This window comes from Protomyctophum parallelum, assembly GCF_964188405.1.
Source record: "Protomyctophum parallelum genome assembly, chromosome: 1".
Taxonomy (NCBI): domain Eukaryota; kingdom Metazoa; phylum Chordata; class Actinopteri; order Myctophiformes; family Myctophidae; genus Protomyctophum; species Protomyctophum parallelum.
This window is the reverse complement of record NC_139697.1, coordinates 26,793,798-26,821,091: the sequence shown is the minus strand read 5'-3', so window position 1 is coordinate 26,821,091 and position 27,294 is coordinate 26,793,798. Positions and strand designations below refer to the sequence as shown.

At 42.9% G+C, this 27,294-nt stretch overlaps 1 protein-coding gene across 1 annotated transcript in view; it reads left to right on the top strand.

The window, feature by feature from the left end:
- The window catches only part of vars2 (valyl-tRNA synthetase 2, mitochondrial), a 31,473-nt gene extending 7,578 nt beyond the window's left edge, over nt 1–23,895 (top strand). The window contains exons 12-30 of the mRNA XM_083768923.1: nt 389–479; nt 2,052–2,179; nt 3,179–3,282; nt 6,390–6,471; nt 6,612–6,688; nt 7,380–7,467; nt 8,991–9,084; nt 9,446–9,516; nt 13,751–13,876; nt 14,723–14,827; nt 15,941–16,009; nt 16,151–16,229; nt 16,679–16,809; nt 17,686–17,838; nt 18,239–18,553; nt 19,127–19,238; nt 21,088–21,278; nt 23,003–23,152; nt 23,763–23,895. Of these exons, the coding sequence (XP_083625049.1) occupies nt 389–479; nt 2,052–2,179; nt 3,179–3,282; nt 6,390–6,471; nt 6,612–6,688; nt 7,380–7,467; nt 8,991–9,084; nt 9,446–9,516; nt 13,751–13,876; nt 14,723–14,827; nt 15,941–16,009; nt 16,151–16,229; nt 16,679–16,809; nt 17,686–17,838; nt 18,239–18,553; nt 19,127–19,238; nt 21,088–21,278; nt 23,003–23,152; nt 23,763–23,837 (2,241 nt within the window). The 3' untranslated portion in view covers nt 23,838–23,895. The remainder of the gene's footprint in view (nt 1–388; nt 480–2,051; nt 2,180–3,178; nt 3,283–6,389; nt 6,472–6,611; nt 6,689–7,379; nt 7,468–8,990; nt 9,085–9,445; nt 9,517–13,750; nt 13,877–14,722; nt 14,828–15,940; nt 16,010–16,150; nt 16,230–16,678; nt 16,810–17,685; nt 17,839–18,238; nt 18,554–19,126; nt 19,239–21,087; nt 21,279–23,002; nt 23,153–23,762) is intronic.
- The last annotated feature ends 3,399 nt before the right edge of the window (nt 23,896–27,294 follow it).

The following is a 27,294-nucleotide window of genomic DNA, read 5'->3' as shown; positions in this document are numbered from 1 at the left end:
AGCTAAACGATAGTTTGGAACCAAATGGACCCTTATGGGTCTGTAACTCTGAGAGCGTACAAATGGAACCAAATGGACCTGTTCCATTTGTACACTCAGAGTTAAATCAACATTGATTTTACAATATAAATTGGGGGTCCCAGAGATAGAAATGCCATTAAATGGGGGTCCATAGACTAATGCATGTCAAACTGGAGGTCCTTGAAATTAAACGGGTTGAGATTCTCTGCTAGAGCCGTAAAAATCTTCCCTTATAGGGGTCCCTGGCATATATTTTCTAATGGGGGTGTCCGTGGGCTAATTAGTGTCAATTTGGGGGTCCTTGACATGAAAAAGTTTGGGAACCACTGTCCTATATTATTTATTTTCTCGTGACATTGTCTTCCAGGGTATTCATGGCAAGCAGTGTAGACACCCTTTCATGGACAGACTCCTACCCATAGTCACTGATCCAGTGGTGAATATGGAGTTTGGGACAGGTGACTAAAAGGAGATCTTTTAACATCATATCACTGCATACCCATGAAGTAATTATCATTTGTAAGATGCTATTGGTGAATATTCTTTACAACGTATATCAGAGATAGACCTGTGTCCTATTCTTGTTTTTTGTAAGAAAGAAATGGCCAGCACTCCCAAACACTGATGCGTTTCAGCATCAGTGTTGTTTTTGGCAGCAAATTTCGATTTTAGTTTTAGTCATTAGTCTCTTGAATAGTTTTCATTTAGTTTTAGTCACCTGGAATGTTTTAGTGTTAGTCTAGATTCAGTCGACTAAATATCATAAGATTTTAGTCGACTAAATCAACTGTAGATTTAGTCGACTGTATTATTGTATAAATGTATTTTGGTGGGCCTTGATGCCGTAGTAATGACTACATTACAACGCGTCACGCTGCGACACGTTGTTAGCTTGTAGATTGGCTATTCTCAGCATGCAACCAAGTGTAAAATGACTTATACTGGATCTCTTGTCCACTAGTCCCTTCCTAACATTCTAGTCTAGTTTTTATTTGTTGACAAAATTGTGAATATATTTAGTCTTAGTTTTAGTCATCGCAGCTTAGTTTTCATTTAGTTTCCATTTAGTTTTCGTCAGTGAAAAAAAAACATAGTCAGAAATAAAAATGTTTTAGTCATAGTATTAGTCGATGAAATCAACACAGTTCGGCATCAAGCCTTCCTCAGCGTGTATAGGTAACAACTGCTCTTGTTTCTGCTCTGTATGGTCACTAGGGGCAGTAAAGTCATGTTTCTGCTCTGTGTGGTCACTAGGGGCAGTAAAGTCATGTTTCTGCTCTGTGTGGTCACTACAGGGGCAGTAAAGGTCATGTTTCTGCTCTGTATGGTCACTAGGGGCAGTAAAGTCATGTGTCTGCTCTGTATGGTCACTACAGGGGCAGTAAAGTCATGTTTCTGCTCTGTGTGGTCACTAGGGGCAGTAAAGTCATGTGTCTGCTCTGTATGGTCACTACAGGGGCAGTAAAGTCATGTTTCTGCTCTGTGTGGTCACTAGGGGCAGTAAAGGTCATGTTTCTGCTCTGTGTGGTCACTAGGGGCAGTAAAGTCATGTTTCTGCTCTGTGTGGTCACTACTAGGGGCAGTAAAGTCATGTTTCTGCTCTGTGTGGTCACTAGGGGCAGTAAAGTCATGTTTCTGCTCTGTATGGTCACTACAGGGGCAGTAAAGGTCATGTTTCTGCTCTGTATGGTCACTAGGGGCAGTAAAGTCATGTTTCTGCTCTGTATGGTCACTACAGGGGCAGTAAAGGTCATGTTTCTGCTCTGTGTGGTCACTACTAGGGGCAGTAAAGTCATGTTTCTGCTCTGTATGGTCACTACAGGGGCAGTAAAGGTCATGTTTCTGCTCTGTATGGTCACTACAGGGGCAGTAAAGGTCATGTTTCTGCTCTGTATGGTCACTACAGGGGCAGTAAAGGTCATGTTTCTGCTCTGTATGGTCACTACAGGGGCAGTAAAGGTCATGTTTCTGCTCTGTATGGTCACTACAGGGGCAGTAAAGGTCATGTTTCTGCTCTGTATGGTCACTAGGGGCAGTAAAGGTCACTCCAGCTCATGACCCCACTGACTTCCTGCTCTCCCAGAGGCACTCGCTACCACGGCTCACTGTGATTGGAGGAGACGGGACAATGACGCCTCTCTGTGGCCAGTGGTTGGAGGTGCATGCTCTAATCCCCCCCCCCCAAAAAATGTTACCATTGTCTTTGTCTCTGATCTGACAAACTGTACTTTAGGAAAATGGCTGTGATTCATTACAATTATGTAGTGCAGTGAGTGGTTCCCAGGCGCTGTGCCGTGGCGTGAGACAAGTCCAGGGATTTTGTGATGAAGATAAATCATTATATTGCAATACTTTATACAATTATCTTTTAATTTACTAGATGATAGATCAGTACTAAGTGCACACTCATTGCACAATGCAGAGCCAAATTCTATACCCTTACAAAATATATTGTAACCACTTTCAACCTTCACAATGTCATAATAATTCTTTTTACATAACATACTGGTTTCGCACTCTTAATAGTATGATTTAGGTTGGATGTAGTTTAGACTGTGGAAATGAATACCAGCACTCACGTTGTATCCTTTCGCCCAGAGGCCGCCTTCAGCTTAAATCTCCTCTGGGCCGAAAATGTCCATTCTGTTGTTGTTGTTGTTGTCTGCTGGGGGAAATCAAATAAATCCTAAAGGATACAACGTGAGTGCTGGTATTCATTTCTACAGTCTGTATCTTCCAGAACCGTGCACCACTGCACCCGGCCGTTACACTCAACTGAGTAATTCCACGTAATAGTGGAATTGCTAGCTCTTGCTTTCTTCTTCAAGTTTGATGTAGTTTAATCACTTAATGTTAGCACTGTTATAGTACATTAAGACGTGTTTAGTGTGGTTAGAGTAAGGATCTGTGAATTTACTGTATCAGTACAGTCGGTGCGTATATGACTTATTGTCTGCTAGTAGTATAGTCCTTGTTTGTCATTGGTTTCTGTATCATGTGATTAGTTTTGCAGCACTTTGGCAGATGTTTGGCACTTGAAGGGCGTCAAGAGCGTCTGATGGCTGAAAAATAGGGTATAATTTACCAATGTTGTCCAATGGTTGAAAGATATCCACTGGCTTAGAATTACTCATAAATGTGTTTTTTTTTCTTCCAGGGGTTGAAGCGCTTTGATGCCAGAGAACGAGTCCTGAATGCACTCGTAGAGAAAAAGTTATTCAGGGGAAAGCGGGATCATGCCATGTCTCTACCTGTCTGCAGGTATGTAATTTTACTAAATGTAAAATGTTTTTGGGCTTTTGTTTTTATGAATTTTGTATTTTAGACTTGATGCAGATTCTACAAAATGTCTTCTAAATCTGAATATTTCTGAAAAACCTCTCTTTCTATGTCAGTGGTTCTCAAACTATTTCATGTCAAGAACCCCAAATATTATATGTAATTGTCCGCCGACCCCCATCTGAAAATATGTTGTTCTAGGGACCCCCCCAGAAGCAAAGATTTGGGTTAAAAACGTTTGCTCTGAAAGAAAATATATTCAAAGATTTTTGCCACATTTTTACGATTTTTCTAAAATAGCAGACCTACAAGCTTGTAGATCTGTTATTTTTAAATAGCTAAAGTATAACATAATGCTTAAAACACCAAAATGGGTTCCCGTCCTGAACTTGACTGAGTGACAATGTCATATTATAATTGTGCAGTAGAAAAAACAACAACATGGCAAGAAACACAAGAAACATACTTGGTTTATATTTGACATTATAGCCTCACCCTTCAAGTCAGAATAAAAATAAATAAATAAATATACCGGTAATTGAATCCTATTTAAGGACAACTACAAACTAGGAAGGTCGTAGTAGAAAAAGAAAGGCTGTCACGTCTTTTAAAATGTCTTTCGAAAAGCCTTTTAATGTATATGTCAAGCTGTAAAATATCGAAAGGTCAAGGTCACCGGCGTGAGCACATCCATGCATGGGTGTTGAATCTCGGACCGCCTGGAGGGAATTTCATTACAACTGGCCATAATTTAACACCGTAACTCAGGAACAGAAGAGGTTACTGTGGCGATTATATGTAATACATCTTCTGTGCTGCAGGGAATTTGTAGCTTCTTTACACCTAGCTCTGGTCCATAGCTCTAATGCCGTTGCATTTAGAGCTATGTTACCGATGACTTCCGGGGCTCGCTTAAATGCAGACCAGCCTCTCGTCTTTAACATAAATAAAAATAACGTTTTTGCTTCTCACCAAAACAAAGGCGTGTTGTGTCATTAGAAAGCCAACTTTCCTTAGTGGACGCACTCTGAGCCCCCCACCACACTTATAACTAGAAAAAGTGCCCTTCTGGGCACAGGTCTCCACCATCTGAATCTGAAAGACTGGTTTCGTTGAATGGCTCTAGAGAGACTGTGTACCAATTTGCGTGATGTTTGGACAAAATCTGTAGGTGTACTGTGCAAAAACTTGTTTTGCACAAAGCGGCCTCCTGGTGGCGCTATAACAGGCCGTTCTGGAAAGTTTGGGGCAGAGGTTCATCGTTGGCATCCAGGGAGTGTGTGTGCAAAATCTGGCATCGACCGGGTTAACGGTGGCCGAGATTAGCTGCTCACGGACACACGGACGGACGGACACACGGACGGACGGAGTGCAAAACATACTCTCCCCCCATGCCTTCGGCCTGGTGGAGACAAAAATGTACTTTTTGGCCAAAAAGGGATTATTATTCCACCCTCATACAGAATATTTTTCTCCGGTATAAAAATATCCCTTTCTGGCCAAAACGTACCTTTTTATACGTGTGATGGGGGGCTCAGAGTGCTTCCACTAAGGAAAGTAGGCTTTCTAATGACACAACACACCTTTGTATTGGTGAGAAGCAAAAACGAATTCATACGAGCCCCAGAAGTCATCGGTAACATAGCTCTAACTGCAAAGGCATTAGAGCTATGGACCAGAGCTACTTTACACCCCATTATTTCAGAGCAAACTACATATTTTCAGATAGGGGTCTGCAGCCAAATACTGATAATTTTGGGAGTCCTTGACATGAAAAAAGGTTGAGCACCAGCACCACTGACATAGAAACATAGGATTTCCAGAAAACCTTTAGGATTTAGAAGATGTGATTTATTTTGTTTAGAATCGGCCTCAGGTCTAAATGGGTTAAGTACTACACGTGTGTGGCTGCAGGAAATAGGCTTCCAGGGTTATTCAACTTATTTCATGTCACTCTGTGGTGTGAATTACCTGCCCAGTTAACGTGACGTGACGACCATGATATAAGGGAGGTTATCACATACAGATTACTATTACCTGATGAAGGCCGTTCACGGCCGAAACGTTGTGTCCTAATTTTAAAATGGTGTTTTAACACAAATAAACACTGTTGGAGAAAAGCCTGTGTGCGGACCACTTCTTCACTTCAGGTGACTATACCTTCCTCTGAAGGGAAATTCAATAAGACAAACGCTCTGAATGGAAATGGATGGGAATGGAAAATGTAGTAATTATGGCACAGTTCACTGAGGAAGCTCTCAAGTAACGTTATCAACGAGGTCACGAGAAATGTGATCGGGTTCCGAATTTCAGCTAATAATAGAGCCGGTGATCATGTTACCAATATCAGCTGACAATTGGCATGTTTCTTTTTTTATTATACAGCATTTCACTTCTCTGTCCCTTCCTGATACTTGACAATAGAGGGTATGCGCGTGACATCATCATCAAACCAGGAAGTTATGCAGGAACGCCTACTGAGTGGCAAAAAACTACTTTCTGGCCTTGACAGCCCAGACATCCACACAGAAAAGTCCTATCTGATTGCATTAAACAACATTAAACAATGTTAAACTCACTTTGCATGTTGATTTGCCACTCTATTTGCCACTTGATGTGCCATTCACTTTAAGCATGCGCATACCCTCTATAGTGGCAACACCCACTAAATCCCCATGAAATCCTTGTTTTTTTAACCCATTTTGGTGTTTTAAGCATCACGTTATACTTTAGCTATTGAAAAATAGCAGATCTACAAGTTCACAGCGCTACGAGTTTGTATATCTGCTATTTTTGAAAAATCTTGAAAATGTTGCGCAAATCTTTCAGTTTTTAACTCTTTGCTTCTGGGAGGTCCCTGGAACAACATGTTTTCAGATGGGGGTCGGCGGCCAATTACAGATAATCTTGGGGGTCCTTGACATGGAATAGTTTGAGAACGACTGATATAGAAACATGAGGTTTTTCAGAAAACTGTCAGGATTTAAAAGAATCGTCCTCGGGTCTAAATGGGTTAATCTTCTAATAACCTTTCCTTCCTCCCTCCCTTCCATCCATCCATCCATCCTTCCCCACCGACCCTCTTTCAGCCGTTCGGGGGACATCATTGAGCCCATGTTGAAGGAGCAGTGGTTTGTGCGATGTGATCAAATGGCTAAACGGGCCATCCAGGTAATAGGAGTTGATCATTGTGACTTTGTGCTTTTTCTAGGTCAGCCTTTTATCCATGTAATCCATTGAAATTGTGAATGATGTGGCCTGTAGGACTGTCTCAATACCATGGCTCGGCTCTCACTTTCTCTGCCCTGCAGGCGGTGGAGGACGGCCAGTTGGAGATTATCCCCCACTTCTACACTAAGACGTGGAAGAACTGGCTCTCTAACATCAAGTATGTACCTGGATCTCTATGCTTCACACGATTCTAGAAGATTATACACTGGGATCCTCTGTGACAGGGGTTCCCAAAGAGGTCCCTGGAACAACATACTTCCTCGCTTCATCCAGGAGAGATATTGGGCTTATTATGAGCTTCAGGGACGCTAGGTTGAATGTGGTTAAATGGTAAATGGTGCATTTATATAGCGCCTTTATCCAATGCGCTTTACATAGACTGTGCATTACATTCACCCATTCACACACACATTCATACACCGATGGCAGAGAAAACCATTGCAAGGCACCAACCAGCACATCAGGAGCAATTAGGGGTTCAGTCAGTGTCTTTGGCTCAAGGACACTTCGACACTAACTCTGGGGGAGCCCGGGTTCGAACGAGCAACCTTGCGGTTACCATCCAGCCACTCTACCCCTGAGCCACCGCCACTCTAAGTGTTAATCTGTGTGTTATAGTGTGAGAGGGGGGAAAAAACTGTGTCCTGTGCCCTCATCCCAGCTTGACTGACGTCAGTACTGAGTGACACTGACAGGCTCTGGGATTTGGGACAGCAGCCATCTATCGCCATCGGTGTCCCATTTTTTTATTTTTTTGTTGCCTGGTGTCAAGATGAGATAAAAGACTCGTTGTTATGACTTATGGGGATGTCAACAATGCACCTCTGTTTGTTTTTCCCCCTTCTCAGCGATTGGTGCATATCCCGGCAGCTTTGGTGGGGCCATCAGATCCCTGCTTATAGAGTGACACTTTCCAATTCTCCCAACAACCAAGAGGTCAGGCGTGTGTCTAATCGTTTTAATTCACCCTTTGTCAGCCTTATGATTGGTCCCTGACTGACTAACCAGCAGGCTCTTTCTGCCATGTTCCGCCCTGGTTCCGCCTTGTTTATATTGAATTTGCTGAAACATATTTTCTTTCCTACTCTCACCTACGGTCATGAAGTGTGGGTCATGAGTGGATGGAGAGAGAGGATTTTTGTCTGGCTACGCAAGCCTAGTTCAGTCGTCCACTGTCATTACAATGGCATAACCCACACTGTCTCTATTGTGTGTTGTCCCTGGCTGGAGCTGTGGGTGTGATTACAAGTGGTGTAAAGTAACTAAGTACTTTTACTTAAGTACACTTTTGAGGTATTTGTACTTTAATTGAGTATTTCCAATACTTTTACTCCACTACATACATCTCGGAGCCAAAATTGTATCTTTTACTTCACTACAATTATTTGAAAACTTTAGTTACTAGTTACTTTGGAGATTTTAATTTTGATTAGAAAACACTTCAACCCTATACATTTCGGCCATTTGAAATTTATTTACACATTTTTAACTTGTGAAATTGGACGTTCTGCAATATGAGTACTTTTACTTTTAGTACTTTAAGTACATTTTTTTTTTTTTTTAAGATATTTTTTTGTGGCTTACGCCTTTATTGGGTTTTTTTTAAGGGATAGAAAGTAGGCTGACAGGAAACGGGAGAGAGATGGGGGGATGACATGCGGTAAAGGCCGTGTCGGGTCCGGGAGTCGAACCCGCGGCACACCGCGACTGGATCACCAGTCCGGTGCCCAGACCGTTACGCTACGGCCTGGGCCCTTTAAGTACATTTTGATGCCGATACTTTTGTACTTTTAGTCAAGTACATTTTCAATTCCGTACTTTTACTTGTAACGAAGTAGTTCTAAGTAAAACAATTGTGTACTTTTTCCACCACTAGTGATTACCCACACTGTGTCTGTTGTGTGTTGTCCCTGGCTATAGAGCGTCGCAGTCCCGCCCCCTTTCAGAACAACGAGTGGCCCAGGAAATGAATCCCAATGCATTTTTCCCATAGGCATTTCAAAACGTATTTATTTAAAGACCTTTTAAGCGTCGTACGAAGCCAACTCTTGTCGTGACAAATCATGACAACACACACAATTTTTCGGGCCAAACAAAGAATTACAAAGTAGAAAAAAACGGCAGGTTACAACACTTTTTTTGTTGTTTTTCTTCTTTGTAATTATTTGTTTGGTCCAAAATATTGTGTGTGTTGTCATGATTTGCCATGACAAGAGTTGGCTTCGTACGACGCTTAAAAGGTCTTTAAATGAATACTTTTTTAAATGCCTATGGGAAAAATGCATTGGGATTCATTTCCTGGGCCACTCGTCGTTCTGAAAGGGGGAGGGACTGCGACGCTAGGATCTGTGGGTGTGATAACCCACACTGTGTCTGGTCTGTGTTGGCCCTCCCTGGTTAGGAGGCTAGGATCTGTGGGTGTGATAACCCACACTGTGTCTGGTCTGTGTCCCTGGCAGGAGCTGTGGGTGTGGGGTCGGAGCGAGGAGGAGGCCAGGCAGAGAGCTGCTGCCAAATATGGAGTAGCGGCCGACTCTGTGACCTTGACTCAGGGTAGGGTGGGTCCTCATATTGCACCTGAACCCCTTGAATTAACCTGGGATGTGCGTGCACCTCCTGACCACTTCTCCTCGTCTGCACCCGTCACCATTAATTGCTTATTTTACACTTGACCACGTTTAATAATGTTTTATGTAAGTCGGTAGGTAGGAGTAAGGTTTACGGTACCCTATATATGTCTAAAAGGTTTCATAACATTTGCAGGAAAACAGGCATTTATTTACAGTACAGGAAGAAAATGCATTAAAATAAAACTCATGGAGTTTTGTTTGCAAATTCTTAATACATTTATAGGCTTGATTACATTCATGAGCATTGACACTAATTGTTGCATCTCGTTATGTCTACTCACTAGACTCTGATGTGTTGGATACGTGGTTCTCGTCGGGCCTTTTCCCCTTCGCCATGCTGGGCTGGCCACAGCAGGTACTGGACCTTCTCCCTGTTGTCGTTTCATCAGCTCAAGAGCCCATCCTAGTCTCGCGTTTGCCAGACTGTTGTTGACTCTCGCAATTTCCAAATGCTTTCTTTCATACAGTCTGGAGCAACGGAAGAGGGGGTCATCCCTAATATGTTCCCCAGGTTCTATGTTCCCCAGGTTCTACAGTATGTTCCCCACTCCTTCCGCCCCCCAAAAAAGGTTCTATGTTCCCCGCTCAACCAAAAAGAGGTTCTATGTTCCCCACTTAAAAAAGGTTCTATGTTCCCCGCTCAACCAAAAAGAGGTTCTATGTTCCCCACTTAAAAAAAGGTTCTATGTTCCCTAGTGATGCACCGAATATTCAGCCGCAGAAAATATTGGGCAGAAAATGGATAAAAATGCATTTTCGGCCTATTCGGTTTCGGCCCAAATAGGCAGAAAATATATCACCGAATAGTGTATGCAATTAATGCATTCAAAGAGCTGAATAAATGTTTATTGGATCCATAATAGTGATTATTATTTAAGTTAACATAACATTTGTAGAATCAAACTCAGGTTAATGGGTTAAGTGAGGATACTAAAACAGCGATATTCAGTTACACTTCATACCAATGATACTGTGCGGGTGTAGGTATGTTAAGTGATAACCACTTTCAACATGGCATTATAGGCAAAAGCTTTCTAAATCTTTCAAATTTTCCAAACATCTACAAGCTTGTAGGTCAACATTTTTTTCTATTTGTTGTACAACAAAGTATATAGTGCTTAAGTGGCATTCTGGACTAGACCTGTATGGCTGGAAACATTGTGGTTGCAAGGACTGACCTTCTGACCTTTCAGATACAGGACTGTGTCACAGTCATTACCAAGTGATTGAGAGATTATTTATTCTGTACTTACTCTGTATAAACATACTATTTTAACTAGTGATGCACCGAATATTCGGCCGCAGAAAATATATAAATATATAAAAATATATCACCGAATAGTGTATGCAATTAATGCATTCAAAAGGGCTGGATAAATGTTTTATGGACCCATAATAGTGATTATTATTTAAGTTAAGTTTGGCCATAACCATTTATTTTGCCATAAATCAGGTAGCTTTAAGGTACGGCCATGACAGCAATGGTAGGAAAAAAGATGTATAATATTAATCATATTCGGTATTCGGCCAACTGTTTCCTATATTCGGTATTCGGTTTCGGCCAAGAATTTCCCTTTCGGTGCATCCCTAATGTTCCCCGCTCAACCAAAAAGAGGTTCTATGTTCCTCACTTAAAAAAGGTTCTATGTTCCACCGCTCAACCATAAAAAGGTTCTATGTTCCCCACTTAAAAAAGGTTCTATGTTCCCCGCTCAACCATAAAAAGGTTCTATGTTCCCCACTTAAAAAAGGTTCTATGTTCCCCGCTCAACCATAAAAAGGTTCTATGTTCCCCACTTAAAAAAGGTTCTATGTTCCCCGCTCAACCATAAAAAGGTTCTATGTTCCCCACTTAAAAAAGGTTCTATGTTCCCCGCTCAACCAAAAAGAGGTTCTATGTTCCCCACTTAAAAAAGGTTCTATGTTCGCCGTTCAACCAAAAAGAGGTTCTATGTTCCCCACTTAAAAAAGGTTCTATGTTCCACCGCTCAACCATAAAAAGGTTCTATGTTCCCCACTTAAAAAGGTTCTATGTTCCCCGCTCAACCATAAAAAGGTTTTATGTTCCCCACTTAAAAAAGGTTCTATGTTCCCTGCTCAACCAAAAATAGGTTCTATGTTCCCCACTTAAAAAAGGTTCTATGTTCCCCGCTCAACCATAAAAAGGTTCTATGTTCCCCACTTAAAAAGGTTCTATGTTCCCCGCTCAACCATAAAAAGGTTTTATGTTCCCCACTTAAAAAAGGTTCTATGTTCCCTGCTCAACCAAAAATAGGTTCCATGTTCCCCACTTAAAAAAGGTTCTATGTTCCCCGCTCAACCAAAAAGTGGTTCTATGTTCCCCACTTAAAAAAGGTTCTATGTTCCCCACTTAAAAAAGGTTCTATGTTCCCCACTTAAAAAAGGTTCTATGTTCCCTGCTCAACCAAAAAGAGGTTCTATGTTCCCCACTTAAAAAAGGTTCTATGTTCCCCACTTAAAAAAGGTTCTATGTTCCCCACTCAACCAAAAAGTGGTTCTATGTTCCCCGCTCAACCATAAAAAGGTTCTATGTTCCCCACTTAAAAAAGGTTCTATGTTCCCCGCTCAACCATAAAAAGGTTATATGTTCCCCACTATGGCTCTGCAGTCTGCACTCGACCAAAAAAGGTTCTACAGTATGTTCCCCACTCAACCATAGGAGGTGGCCGGAAGAGCTGTCATGAGTAAACTATAAAGCGGAAGTGGATACTGGTCTGCTCCCCACTTCCGTTTCGTCTTTACAGTCGCACAAATGTATTCTAATATAAATAATAATAAAAAAATATTTTTGGATACTTCACTCTACTATATTTCAAAGACAAACTACAGTTCTTGGAAGGGGGAAAAGTACAAGCCCTATTTCAAATATAGTGGGGAAAATAGCACAGATACATATGTAGATCTGTTTATTTTATCTACTATTTTTTTGTTTAGAAAATCGCTTTGGAAAATGACATAATTTTAATACAGCAATGCATTGTTATTAAAAAACGTAAATGCATTTTAATATTTTTTAAAAGCAACTTCTCCAGTACTTTAATTCAAGTACCAACTTAGTAGTTGAGTAATATTTAACCAGGAGTACATGGACGTGTGCACACATAGACATCAAAGGGGGCTTACCAGCATGTGCACTTAAGCCTCTCCAGCTGATCCAAAATGCCGCAGCTCGCTTGGTCTTCAACCAGCCAAAATTCTCACATGTCTCCCCCCTGCTCCGCTCCCTCCACTGGCTCCCGGTCGCTGCCCGCACAGAATACAAAACTCTGATGCTGGCATTCAAAACAACCAAAGGTATGGCTCCCCCATATCTTGCAAGTATGATTGAACCCTACAAACCCTCCCGTGCACTCAGATCAGCCAACGCAGGGAAGCTGGAAGTACCCTCACTAAAAACGCTGGGACAACGCTCCACACGTCCCAAACTCTTTTCCCTTCTGGCTCCAAAACTGTGGAATGCACTTCCCATTGCAGTCAGAACTGCAGCATCACTCCCAATCTTCCGCCGTAGTCTGAAAACCCATCTTTTCAGACTCCATCATGGCCCATAGCGCTTACCCTACCCCCTTAGATAACATTTCTGTAGACTTAGATAGCATTTGATACAGACTTATAGCATGTTATGTAGACAGCACTATAATTGCATTGTATGTAGTCATAGCACGCCATAGTACATATGTATAGCATAGTAGTATATGTATAGTTTATATGTATAGTTTCATTATATAGATATTCCACTGTTACTTTCTTAGCTTACGCATGTTTCATGATAAATGCTTTTATGTGATGTATTCCCATGCTTTTTTGTTCTTGCCTAATGTAAGTCGCTCTGGATTAAGAGCGTCTGCTAAATGCCTAAATTGTAAATTGTAAATTGCTTCAGCCCCTGCCCTTTTTTTTTTTTTTTTTTTTTTTTTTGCGGCTTACGCCTTTTATTGATTTTTGAAGGGACAGACAGTAGGCTGACAGGAAACGGGAGAGAGATGGGGGGATGACATGCAGTAAAGGCCGTGTCGGGTCCGGGAGTCGAACCCGCGGCACACTGCGACTGGATTACCAGTCCGGTGCCCAGACCGTTACGCTACGGCCTGGGCCAGCCCCTGCCCTTTTACCCGTCTGTAAAACAACTGCCCTCTCCAGACCACGAATGCAGCATTTACTACATGGTGAAAGAAATGCACATGCCCCTCCTCTCCTTTCCATGCCATACCGGAAGGCAGCATTCAGGAGATTTCTTTTTCCGAAGTCTCCTGAACTTGAACGCAGCATTTTGCATTGAACTAATTTGTTTCGAAATCCATGTTGTTACACACCGCATTTCCAGTAGATAAAGAGTGCAGGGTTGCGCCCCGAAAATAGCTGATCTACAAGCTCTTAACGCGTCGCGGTGTGAGGTTGTAGATCTGCTATTTTCACTATTTTGGGCCAAAAGTGCCCTCTTATGGGATTTCAGCCCCCTGGCCTCTCCAACACTCTGCACGTGCCTGTTGGAGTATCTATACTTTGACTCAAGTACTGATGTAAGTCACTCTTTGTACAACTATTAACTACACTTCTCTTTTCCACAGACTAGCGACTTCCAGAAGCACTACCCTAACTCCATTTTGGAGACGGGAAGTGACCTCATCTTCTTCTGGGTGGCACGAATGGTGATGCTGGGCACAGAGCTGACTGGCCAGTTGCCCTTCAAACAGGTACATTTTGTCTCGTCATACATGCAGCGTACAATCTTTAGGACTGACTGTTACTCACACACTGTTTTTTTTGAAGTTTATCGGATTCAGAATTGTTTATTCAGACATGTTGGTGGCCTCTTTGCTTTGGTTGGTGTGGCACCGACATGGGCACGAGTAATGCAACTCGCTAATGTCTTCTATCCATCCATCCATCTTCAACCGCTTATCCGTAGTCGGTCGTGGGGGAAAACGGCTCCACCAGAGAGCTCCAGACATTCCCTCTCGAGTCCAGAGCAACATTAGTGACTTCCTCCTGGGGGATCCCGAGGCGTTCCAAGGCCAGTGAGTGGATGCAATCCCTCCATCTGCGCCTTGGTCTGCCCCGAGGTCTCCTCCCAGTCTTCTCTACTAGTTCACAATATGTGGGCAACGCCTTGTGAGGTTGTAGATCGGCTATTTCTGTTGAACGGACGCGTATGTACAATGAAGTATGGATCCGGGAACAGACAGAGACACGTCTTTAGAAATCAGAATTGCATTTCGAACCACCTAACAACGTGATTCAAATTTGATTTGCAAAATTGAGTTTCCATGGGTTTTTTGATTAAACATTTGATTCCAATCTGGATTGGCCAAAAATAAAAAGATTTGGGCTGCCAGTGTGAACATATTTGAACGGCAAAAACCTCAAATTCAAATCACCGAAGCAGAACATGGTCAGGTCACACTGACTCGCTTGAATCGTAAACTCTCCCTGTCGTCTGTGTTTCTCTCTCTCTCTCTCTCTCTCTCTCTCTCTCTCTCTCTCTCTCTCTCTCTCTCTCTCTCTCTCTCTCTCTCTCTCGACCTCTTTATCTTTCTCAGGTGCTCCTCCATTCTCTGGTGAGAGATAAACATGGAAGAAAAATGAGCAAATCTCTGGGGAACGTCATTGACCCTTTAGACATCATCTCTGGCATCTCTCTGGAGGTACGCGGCCTGTGGGCTCAACCTTTTTATGACTCACTATTATTTATCACATCGAAGGGGCCGCCCGGCCACTAAATCGTCTTGGACTGCTGGAAGGAAGGAGGCTATACTGAATTGATCAGCTTGTTTTGGCTGGTGGCTTCACGTTAAGGCTGATTTATGCTTCCTTCCTTGTGTTCCACAACACTTTGGCTCAACAGAAATGCCATAGCCTCTGATAGGGCCCTATGAAACTACAGGCTACACACACACACGCACGCGCACACACACACACACACACACACACACACACACACACACACTTCAATGTCCTGTCCTTCATGTTGCTGCTGTCGTGGCAGGAAACCTTGTATCTCCAAATTGAAAAACCTTTTGATGTGTTTGTTCATTGTTGTAAATGAATGCCCTACTTCGGCGTGCAAAGAGTGCTGTACAAAAGTAGCTAAAATAGCCGATCTACAAGCTTAAAATGTTGCGCGATGCGTTTTTTTTTTTTTTTTTTAAGATATTTTTTTGGGGCTTACGCCTTTTATTGATTTTTGAAGGGACAGACAGTAGGCTGACAGGAAACGGGAGAGAGATGGGGGGATGACATGCAGTAAAGGCCGTCTCGGGTCCGGGAGTCGAACCCGCGGCACACTGCGACTGGATTACCAGTCCGGTGCCCAGACCGTTACGCTACGGCCTGGGCCGCGCGATGCGTTCTTGCAGTGCTTTAAACTTTGTAGATCTGTTTTAGCTGTTTTTGACAAATTGGAAAGTGAGAATGGTTAAGTCTGTCTGTGGGTTCTATAAATATTTAACCAATGGAAAGTATTAACAATCGCATGTACAACTACAATTACAACTCTCAATTTCTTGAAAAGTGATATGGTTTTCACTAGAGCTTTCCACCCAACAGCGACACTATCTTTGCTCTAGGATAGAACAGGCGGATAGCATGCATCAGTGCTTTTACAGCAAATCCAACAAAAAAAGCTCTCAGGGAAACAAAGCGTTTGATGCCCCTGATCCTCTGTGATTCACCCCCCCACCCCCCACCCCGCTCAAGGAGAAGATAAATACCACCTGGTCATAAAACGTGTCCTGCTTATTTTCCTGTGTCTGCCACAGAGTCTTCAAGAGAAAGTCAGGCAGGGGAACACTGACCCGAGGGAGACCACAGTTGCCATGGAAGCGCAGGTTAGCCCTCTTTTTGCCTCCTGCCGCTATCGCTGTCTGTCTGTACCCCATCAGTAATTTGTGGCGGTTCTGCCTGACCGAGTGTACTTCATTACATCTACTCCATCTCTCTCTCTCTCTGCCTCATCTCCCTGTCCACAGAAGAAAGACTTCCCTAAGGGGATACCAGAGTGTGGGACGGATGCCCTGCGCTTTGCTCTATGCTCTTACAAGGCACAGGGTGAGTAGACCCAGTGGTTCTCAAGCCTTTTTTCATCATTTAAAAGATCCCCAGTTTGTTACGCACTAGGCCCCGGAACCCCATGAGCCACGAGTGTGCAAATGGAACCATTGCCAGGTCCATTTGGTTCCATTTGCTTTTGAGTTACAGACTTTTAAAGTACCGTAAGGGGGGGCCGTAAGGGGGGGCCGTTTGGCTCCAAGGTTTGGTTCCTATAACTCAATCGTTTAGCTGGGGGGGGGGCTTTAGGAAACCTCTCAAGGACCCCCTGGACCGGCACTTTGAGAACCAGTACTCTAAAACCTTATCTCACGGAGACGCCAGAATGTCATTTAATTTCAAATCACTTTATGACACCGGCAGCTGCAAACAATATATACAGTATATGCTGTACCAGTGACGTTATCTGCTGTTGGGTTAAATAATTCACGGGTGTGACTCATCCCCAGGAGAGGACATCAGTCTGTCGGTGTCTCAGGTGCTGAGCTGCAGGCACTTCTGCAACAAGATGTGGCAGACGGTGAGGTTCACACTGGGAGTGCTGGCCGACGACGGGACAGAGCTGAGCGTGCTGGCAGAGGTAATGGGGCCTGAACAAAGACAACCGTCTGGTTATTTACTCAGACATTTATCATACCGGTACTCAGAATGACATGATGTATCTATCTGTTTATTTCTTCAAACATTTATACCGGTACTCAAAATGACACGGCGTATTTTTCTTTGAAGAATGAGCTTCTTCTTCTGCTTGCTGTTGTACAACAGGGTGTATTTCAATCAGATTGCATGCTCAGAATTTAACATCAGTACGCAAAAGGTTTATGCTAAAAACTTAGGATACACTAAATATAGTGCATGAAATGCGCTGTATTCACATTGCATTTATGTAGTGTCCATTTATTAATATTATGCATTGTCCCGTCTAAATAAACAAAGTAAGTATAGTATAGTATAGTATAGTATACAGTAATTTCTAATATTAACATCCACTGTAATAAACTAAATGAATACAGGATATACCCAGATGTAAAAGACAACACACAATGGTTACATTAGTCTTGATTGAAATAAAACAGGTTCCCAAGCTCTTGAAAGTGTTCGTGGTCCACCCATCTGACCGCTCATTATTTACTGCAGTGGTTCCCTAACCTTTTCATGTCAAGGACCCCCGAATTGACATTTATTAACCCGAGGACCCCCCATTTGCGAAGATACAGCAGGGACCTCCATAAGAGAAGATTTGTACGGCTCTAGCAGTGATTCTCAACCCGTTTAATTTCAAGGACCCCCAGTTTGACATGCATTCGTCTACGAACCCCCCCATTTAATGGCATTTCTATCTCTGGGACCTCCAATTTATATTGTAAAATCAATGCTAATTTAACTCTGAGAGCGTACGGGTCCATTTGGTAACTTTGGCAACCACTGATTTACTGTACCCTTCCGCTTCTGTCAGACGTCTCCTGTGAGCAGCCTGGACCGCTGGGTGTGTTCCAGACTCTACAGCACCGTCCGACAGTGTGAGCAAGGCTTCGAGGCATACGAGCTCCACGCGGTTACGTCCGCCGTCCATTCTTTCTGGGTGCACAATCTCTGCGACGTTTACTTGGTGAGAGTCAGAGAGGACCACAGCTTTGTAAAGCCTGACTCGTAGTTTTGTTGCTGGTGAAAATAGCTGATGTACAAGGTTGGGAGCTTGTGTGAGTGCGAGTGTGTGTGTGAGAGTGTGAGAGTCTGTGACTCAGGAGGTCATCTGGAAACCGGAAGGTTCCTGTCTCGATCTCTGGCACTAGTACACGTGTCCTTGAGCGAGACGCCGGACCCCAGACTGCTCCCTACGGGCATGGTTGGCGCCTTGCATAGCTTCCTCTGCCCTGTGTGTGTGTGTGAAGTGTGAATGTGAGGCATGCTTCACGAAGCACAAAACTCTAAACAAATTCAGTTTATTTTCCAATCTTGTACACCTCTCTCTCCCTCTCTCTCTTTCTCTGTGCTTATTCGTGCTGTAGGAGTGCATAAAGCCTCTGCTGAGCCAGCAGGATTCCGGGGCAGTGAGCCAGATGTGTACGCCGGGGCACAGCAGCGAGCGGGAGGGGCAGCAGGTGGCAGCGAGCCAGACGCGTACGGGGCACAGCGAGGGGGAGGGGCAGGTGGCCAGGAGCGTTCTGTACCACTGTGTGTCCGTCTCTCTGGCCCTGCTCTCGCCCGTCATGCCCTTCCTCACCGAGGAGCTGTGGCAGAGGCTCCGCCCGTTCGTTAGCGAGGCCGACGACAACGCCACCGACAGCTTGTGTTTGCAACCTTACCCAACGTCCTCTCAGCTGGTAGGAGACCGTGAGGCATATTCACTTTAGAAATAATAAAGACGTTTTTTAACCCAAATACCTTCTAAATCATGACAGTTTTCTGAAAAACCCCATGTTAGTCGTTCTCAAACATTTTCATGTCAAGGACCCAAAGAAATATGTATTTGGCCGCAGACCCCCATCTGAAATATGTAGTTCCAGGGGGACCCCCAGAAGCTAAGATTTGAGTTAAAAAAGTTCGCTCTGAAAGAATATATATTCAAAGATTTGCGCCACATTTTCAAGATTTTTCAAAAATATCAGATCTACAAGCTCGTAGTGCAGCACTTGGTGCCGCGCTTGTAGATCTGATATTTTTCAATAGCTAAAGTGTAACATAATGCTTAAAACACAAAAAAGTGTCCAAATATGAGAAAGATTGATATAGTTGTGTCCATGTTTGTATCATCACTGTGATTTGACATTAGTAAGTAATGTGAGTCCTGGGGTTATTTGTATTTTATTTTAAAATGTTCTTTCTTTCCCCAATCCCCCCTCCCTTCCTCCATTCCTTTGTCTGACTCTGTTTTTTCAACCGTTCCATCGTTCCAGGCACACTGGCATTTCCCTGAAGAGGAAAGAGATTTTACTCTCGTACAGGACGTGGTCAGAGTCGCCAGGTCCCTGCGAGCCCAGTGTGGCATGACCAAAGAGAAGCCTGACAGTAAGTTTGTCCTAAGTTTGTGCTAAGCTCAGTGATCTAAATAGGTTTTCAATGTAATGAGTCCCAGGATGCAGGGATGGTCTTTTAGATGAGTCCCAGGGACATTTCATGAGTCCCACTTCAACAAATTGCACCATTTAACTCCCATTTCATTTTATATGGTTATAATTCAATTCAATTTTATTAAAGTGTCAAATCACAACAAGTTGTCTCAAGACACTTTACATATAGAGCATGGTGTGGTTATATTATTATAACTAAAGCTAGCAAAGTAAACTAGAATACAAACAACAGTACAGTAGGACAGTAGTGCATCCCGTGGATGCAGAGGTCGTTGTTTTATTGCGTCCCTTAACTATAAACTGTGTTTTGGGATGCAAAATGCACACTATTTTAATCTCTGTAAGGTAGCTGGGTGTTTTGAAAACTGCAGGGGTAACGGATACACAGCTGTATAAAGGAAAAGGGTCAAACTCATAAAGGTCTTGTTTAACTAAAGGTCGGAGTTTAACTATTCAATATAAGTGAGCCTTGCCGAGCTGCGAGGCCCAGCAGGATGCCTATCTCCTGTTTCTATACCGCGAGGCAGCTTGGTTTACAAGTGCACCCCCTGGACATGACTAGCTAGTACTGTATGTCACAGGGACTTAATGTACCGTACCCCAATGCAACCCTTGATGCTGAGTGCCAAGCAGGCACTGGGTTCCATTTCTCAGAGTCTTTGGTATGATCTGGCCGAGGAATCGGTAACTCCGACCTCCAGTCTCAGAGCGGACACTCTAACCCAGTGGTTCCCAAAGTGGGGTCCAGGGACCCCCAGGGGTACCTGAGGGAGTTCCAGGGGGTCCCCAGCTAAATGATAGTTAGCAACAAATGGACCCTTATGGGTCTGTAACCCTGACAGTGTACAAATGTACACTCAGAGTTAAATGAACATTGATTTTACAATATAAATTGGGTGTCCCAGAGATAGAAATGCCATTAAATGGGAGTCCGTAGACTAATGCATGTCAAACTGGGGGTCCTTAAAATTAAACGGGTTGAGAGCTGTAAAAATCTTCTCTTATGGGGGGTCCCTGGCATGTCCGCAGGCTAATAAATGTCAATTTGGGGGTCCTTGACACGAAAAGGTTTGGAACCACTGCTCTAACCACAAGGCCACTGAGCTGGTCTATATGCTATAACGCAAGACATTTGCCACCAGGCCTTCATCGTTGTGTGAAACTACGGCCGAAAACATTTTGTGTTTTCAATAGCTGTAGACTAAGTAGACTTTTCTCATACTAATGTTTTATAGACCACTAGGACAATGCAGCAGTTAGTCAGAGTGCAGTGGAATACCTACACACGGTAATGGTACATTATAAAATCCTCTGAATGCATTTACTGTGTAATAGAATCATTACACAGAAAAGTAATGTTAGCTGTAAATGGTGCATTTATATAGCGCCTGCTTTATATAGATTGTGCATTACATTCACCCATTCATACACCGATTGGAGGCGGAAACCATGCAAGGCACCAACCAGCACATCAGGAGCAATTTGGGGTTCAGAGTCTTGCTCAAGGACACTTCGACACTAACTCTGGGGAAGCCCGGGATCGAACTGGCAACCTTGCGGTTACCATCCGGCCACTCTACCCACCACCGCCACCAAACATTTTGGGATGTCCTTTTCAGACTTAGACGTGGTTGATTGTGCATTTTTGGTAGGATGGAACACCCTGTAGCAGCTATTATAAACTAATTGAGCACACGTATCTTTCACATATTTCTGGTTTAACACGAAAAGCTCATTTCGAAAAGCTCATTTCTAACAAATTGTCATTCTTATTCTCTGTTCCTCAGTGTGGGTAGTCTGTTCCCCCGACCAAGCACAGACACTCCGTCACTACGGCTCGGCTGTTCAGACCTTAAGTCGAACCTCCAACCTCTACACCCACTGTCCACAGGAAGCCGACGGCTCCACAGCCCCTCCCACTAAAGGGTGCATAGTGGGCGTGGTGGACCATTCATGTCAGCTACACCTTAATGTTCAGGTAACTCATGTCAGCTACACCTTAATGTTCAGGTAACTCATGTCAGCTACACCTTAATGTTCAGGTAACTCATGTCAGCTACACCTTAATGTTCAGGTAACTCATGTCAGCTACACCTTAATGTTCAGGTAACTCATGTCAGCTACACCTTAATGTTCAGGTAACTCATGTCAGCTACACCTTAATGTTCAGGTAACTCATGACAGCTACACCTTAATGTTCAGGTAACTCATGTCAGCTACACCTTAATGTTCAGGTAACTCATGTCAGCTACACCTTAATGTTCAGGTAACTCATGTCAGCTACACCTTAATGTAACCCTATACCTAAACTTAACCCCAGTAAAACTATGCCTAACCCTAACCCTATACCTAAACTTAACCTCAGTAAAACTATGCCTAAACCTAACCCTATACCTAAACTTAACCCCAGTAAAACTATGCCTAACCCTAAACTTATTTCTAACCTTATTCTCAGTAAAACAAAATAAAGAATATAAGAACACTGAGCGGTCGGCGTGAGGTCGACGGGGAAAATAAATCGAGGGCGAGATGGATTATGGGCAACCGTACCTAATACCATATTAATAAGTACACACTAACATCATTGTATAGACATACTGCTAGGCCTACTGTATGTGATAGGGCAGTGGATTGGATATGGTTTCCCCACAAATGCAAATGTAACACGAAAATAGGTCATTTAATTTACCACATAGAGAAGTATGGGTCTGGCACAAACTAACTCCACAACTGTTTATGTTCTTATCAAATGGATAATCAAACTCTACAGTAAAAATAATTATTGAGACAAAGATATTATGTTACCCTAGCAAATCAGCAGCTGATACGTATGTGAACCCTTTTTGGATTATACAGTTTTTCCTATTTCCGAACTGCACGGTACAGGAGCACCCATTTATTTAAAGAAGAAGCAACGTTTTGTTGATGTGTACTTGTTCGATGTTTTGATTCTAGGTGTGCGGACGTTTCTCGAAACAATTTTATTTTCCTCAAATACATTTTCTGATCAATATCTGTCTGCCGCGAGTCTTAGCGTCCAGGGCAGGGACACTTCAACACACCGATTGGACGAGCAGTGCTGCTGGTTGAACTCACTGATTGTGTTGTACAATGCACTCTGTGATTGGCTGGATGGAATGTTAACTGTGACTTGAAGAGAGAGAGATGGGAGATTGATAATCAGTACAACAACAATGTGGATGAGTTGAATGTTTTTGTCTGTACTGTATTCAAATTGTATCACCTGGAATGTGTTAGTCTAGTTTTAGTCGACTAAATGTCGTAAGATTTTAATTGACTAAATCTACGTTTGATTTAGTCGACTAAAATGTATTTTGGCGGGCCTTGATGCCGTCGTAATGACTGTCTTTACACTTTCTGAAAATAGCTGATCTACAAGCATACAACGCTCATGCTGCGACACGTATGCTTGTAGATCAGCATTTTCAGCATGCAACAAAGTGTAAAATGACGTATACTGGATCTCTTCTCCACTAGTCCCTTCCTAACATTTTAGTCTAGTTTATATTTGTTGACGAAATTGTCAGTATATTTTGTCATAGTTTTAGTCATCATGGCTTAGTTTTTATGTAGTTTTTGTCAGTGAAAAAAGGTAGTCGACGGACATTTTTCGTCATAGTATTAGTCGACGAAAACAACACTGAATTGTATACTGTACTGTACTGTATGTCCCCCCACTAGACTGTAATGAATGTAGACAGACACGTCCTTCGGCTGTCCCAGCGCAAAGAGAGGCTCCTTCCCAAGCTGGAGGAATCCCTCTCTCGAACCCGAGTCCCAGGATACTTGGAGAATGTCCCAGAGCGTGTGAGGCAGGACATGGAGAACAAGGTGAACAAAGGGAACGGCTGGGTGGGTGGAATCAACTCTCCAAGGCCTTATTAGAGCAGAATTCCATGCTAGAAGGCTTTCTTACCTTTATTTGTAGTTGTTACGTACCCACCAAAGAGGTCCAGGTGTTATTTTGTGCAAAAGTGCATTATTGGCTATTTCCCCTAATATAAGCCCTTGATGAATTTAATTTAATTGAATGGGGCATTGGGGTGTTGTGCTAATTCGCTTATTTCCATCGCTCAAAAATCGTATTTTCTTTTTTGTATATCTTCATAATGTACCATATAGCGGCACACTTCACTACTTATTTCGATGGAAATAAGCGAATTGGCACAAAAACCCAACCCCCATTGAGGGCTTATATTAGGGGAAATAGCCAATAATGCACTTTTGCACAAAATAACACCTGGACCTCTTTGGTGGGGATGTAACAACTACAAATAAAGGTAAGAAAACCTTCTAGCATGGAATGTGATAATTCTCACATACTTGCAACAATAACAACAAACAAAACACAAGTTGTGTAGCAGTGACGTTTAAAGTGCTATATAAATTGATACATAAAAACGCAGTATATTTGCTCATTCTAAAACTTGGGCCTTTTCAGATCGCAGCTTTGGAGCAGGAGTTGAAAACCATTGAGGACCAGCTGATGTCACTGCAGGGACCCAGACAGCAGTGATTTAGAAACGGACATTCACTGGATGTTTCCCTAGATGACATCAGAGCTGAAACTGATGAAGAGATTGGACCACAAAGACCATGGCTCAGGGAAGTAGGGGTGCTGGGGGGGGGGGGCTGGAGCACCCCCCCCCCCCCCCCCCTTTGAATCAAAACGGATTTCTGTTACTAGGCCTAATAAATATGCTGTATCACAGTATCGGCGCCTTATGCTGGTTAATTGCCTGTGTCAGTTTCCTCATGCGTGTGGAGAGGGAAAGTAAAAGCCACTTTTCCGCGTGAAAATGTGCATGCACGAGGCGTGTACTGTACACGCATGACATTCAGCACCTCTTACTGTAAATATCTTCCCGCGGCCATGACAAAGACAATGGGACTGTGGTATATTTCCAAGTGTTCTCTGTGTACAGAGGCAGGCAGATAGGAGATGTTCAGGTCCATTTGTTGCAGAGTACAGAAACGGCCGCATAGCTCCCCAACGGCCTGACGGTGTCGGAGAGTGACCCACACAACCAGACATTGAGTTGGCTAGTATAGTGATGAATATTTCCTAGCAACTTAAGAGAGAAGAGTCTGACGACGGACAGGCCAATGAAAGTTTCCAAGTCCATTTTATTATCAGAGAGTAAAAAGACAGCAGATCACAGCCATGGAGCTCCAACAGGCAGCCTCGCGGATCCTGGGACTAACACACAGTTACAGACATTTCAGTGGAGTCTTATACAGGTCAGAACAAAGAGATCAAAGGGAAATGGCAAAAGGTGGTTCCCAAACCCCCTGAAGTCTAAAGTGGTCCATGCATGTCCAAATAAGGTAGTGGTCACCAGGAAGGACAGTAGGAGCACAGTATAGGTGTAGCTGCTTGCAGCTGTTATCAGCAAGCCATCTTTTAGGGCCCCTAAAAATCCCTCCTGCCCATGGATCCTGTTCAAACATGCCTGTCTCTCACTCATGAGAGACACAAAGATCCACTTTAGTTTATTTAAGCTATATTATTGTAAATTGTGATTTCCATATACATCATATCCTCCCTTTGAGGCTACCTTGCCTCATAAAACGAATATGGAACACAATTTACCCTAGTCCTCCCTTTGACACTGACTGGCTGGAACATCAAAAACATGACACAAAGAATCAAATAAAACAATTACAGTAGAATGGTGTACAAAACTCCAGTCATTCATACATGTATGAATATTGACATAACTGATAAACCGTATTACAAAAATCTGACACTGAAACACAATACACGTCGCTGAATCCAACCACTTTGCTTATCAAAGCACCCAATTATCGAATTCAAAGTGTGTTAAGGTTTTCATACTTGGCATCTAAAGCTCTCAGCTTCAGCTAATGTCAAGGCCATAATTGACCATAATCATCCAAAAAATGATTCGTAACTTACGTTATTTGTTTAGTTAACTCCTCTTTTAGCACAATGTAGAAAGCACCCATAATTTATATCTAAACACTCTAGATTACCAAGGCTCGTACAAATAACCCGTCTACTGCAGTGACCTTCTAACCCCCTCTTATCATTTCAAAGAACTGTGTTTCTAGATCTCGTGCATGCTAGAAGTTACGTTAAAATCCTAGAGTGTCCTATATAACTTTAGAGTGTCCCCACATGTCATAGCATAAATACCTTGTTGACTTTACCCATTCACAAATTTATTCGAACATAAATAAGAACTTTATGCACAATTAGGACGATTAACACTTATGCGTACGACAGGAGCTCTGTCTTTCGCCTGACAAAGAAATATACATCAATAGGCTAAATACATGAATACATCGTGGAGGCATGGGCTCGGTCAGTTGACACCCTGGCCTTAGTCTCTTGAGACAGACTGTTGACTGACTCTGTCAACAGACAACATCAATTCAAGGAAAAGAGGGCGCTTTTTTTGTTTTTCCTTTATTTTTTCACGATGGGTTCTCAGATTTCCCTGGCCTAGAAGATAAAAGTCACCTAGACATTCTGTCTCCACATGATTGTCACTTCAGCCTGGAACTTTAGAATGTATAAATAGCCCATTTGCTATCTTATCATAGAGAAATGGCCAGTGGCCCTGGGGTTCACTTTAACAACATGGGTATTGTGACCGAGACCTGGTCTCTAGTCGGGGATAGTGCCGAAGAGAGAGGAACAGAAATCTCTCTCTTTGAGCGCAAGCGTGGAGCCGGCAGTCGGTGGCAGATCCTGATATAGTGCGATAGTATATCCGAGGTCTGCTGTCGCTATCTGGTCCGTATTGCTGTTAGCTTAAACCGTGGTAACTTGCGTAGGCACTCATATTTATGTGTGTTGGGATGTCAGGGGTGATGTCGCCCTGACGTCCCGGTTGTGATGTCAGAGAGGCACTCCGTTCCTTCGTAACAGGTATCAAGACCTCTTTGGCCAGTTGGAACTTGGTTGAGCAGCTGAAACCAGCAACAATTTTACATGCTTACACTTCAAAAAATCATAATTAGGCTGTCGAATATGGTTTCTTCTGATACAACAGGACTTTTTGAGACCTTATGTTCACAGGATGAACGTTTTTATTATTATTATTTTCATAGGCTGGATGCCTCTCCACCAGAAATTCTGTGCTGAAAAAAATCCACATGAAAGAGGGGAAATAAAAGTGATAATTATGGCAGGGGGAGAAATAAAATCAAAAGGAATTTATATTCATATATTACTATAATAAGCTATGTAATAATGTGATTTAGTATTACCTAATATGTATGCCAGCTATCACAGCTAGGCTGTGCCTTATTGGCCCTTCTACAAATTATTTATGCATTTTGTAATTGTAAATGTATGCTATTAAATTAATTAAATGGCATGTGTGCAGCTGTTTTTATAATTTAGTTGTACAGTTGAGTTTTCCACTCCCTCCTGTTGTTGTGACTGACAGTGAGACTGTGAGAGTTTGTATTGTCCTACTCCTATTGTTATCTCTCTTCTTCGGACTGACTGTGCCACAGAAGTCTCCATGGAGCTGGAGCATGGAGCAGTGTAATACTTGTAGGCTACTATACATCAGTGGTTCCCAAACTTTTTCATGTCGGACCCCCAAATTGACACTATAATTAGCCCTGCGGTCGACCCCCATTTGAAGAGACATGCCAGAGACCCCATAAGAGAAGATCTTTTACTGCCATTTAATGGCATTCCTATCTCTGGGACCCCCAATTTATATTGTAAAAATGTCAATGTTATAATTTAACTCTGAGAGTGTACGGTTCCATTTGTACACTCTCAGAGTTACAGACCCATAGGCCTACGGGTCAATTTGGTTCCAAACTATCATTTAGATGGGGACCCCCCCTGGGACTCCCTCAAGTACCCCTGGGGGTCCCCGTACCCCACTTTGGGAAGCACTGCTTATACATTCGGTAGATACATGGCTCCTCTGCAGCAGTTTTTGTTATAATCCCACTGTGGCGCGTCAGCACACAGTCACACA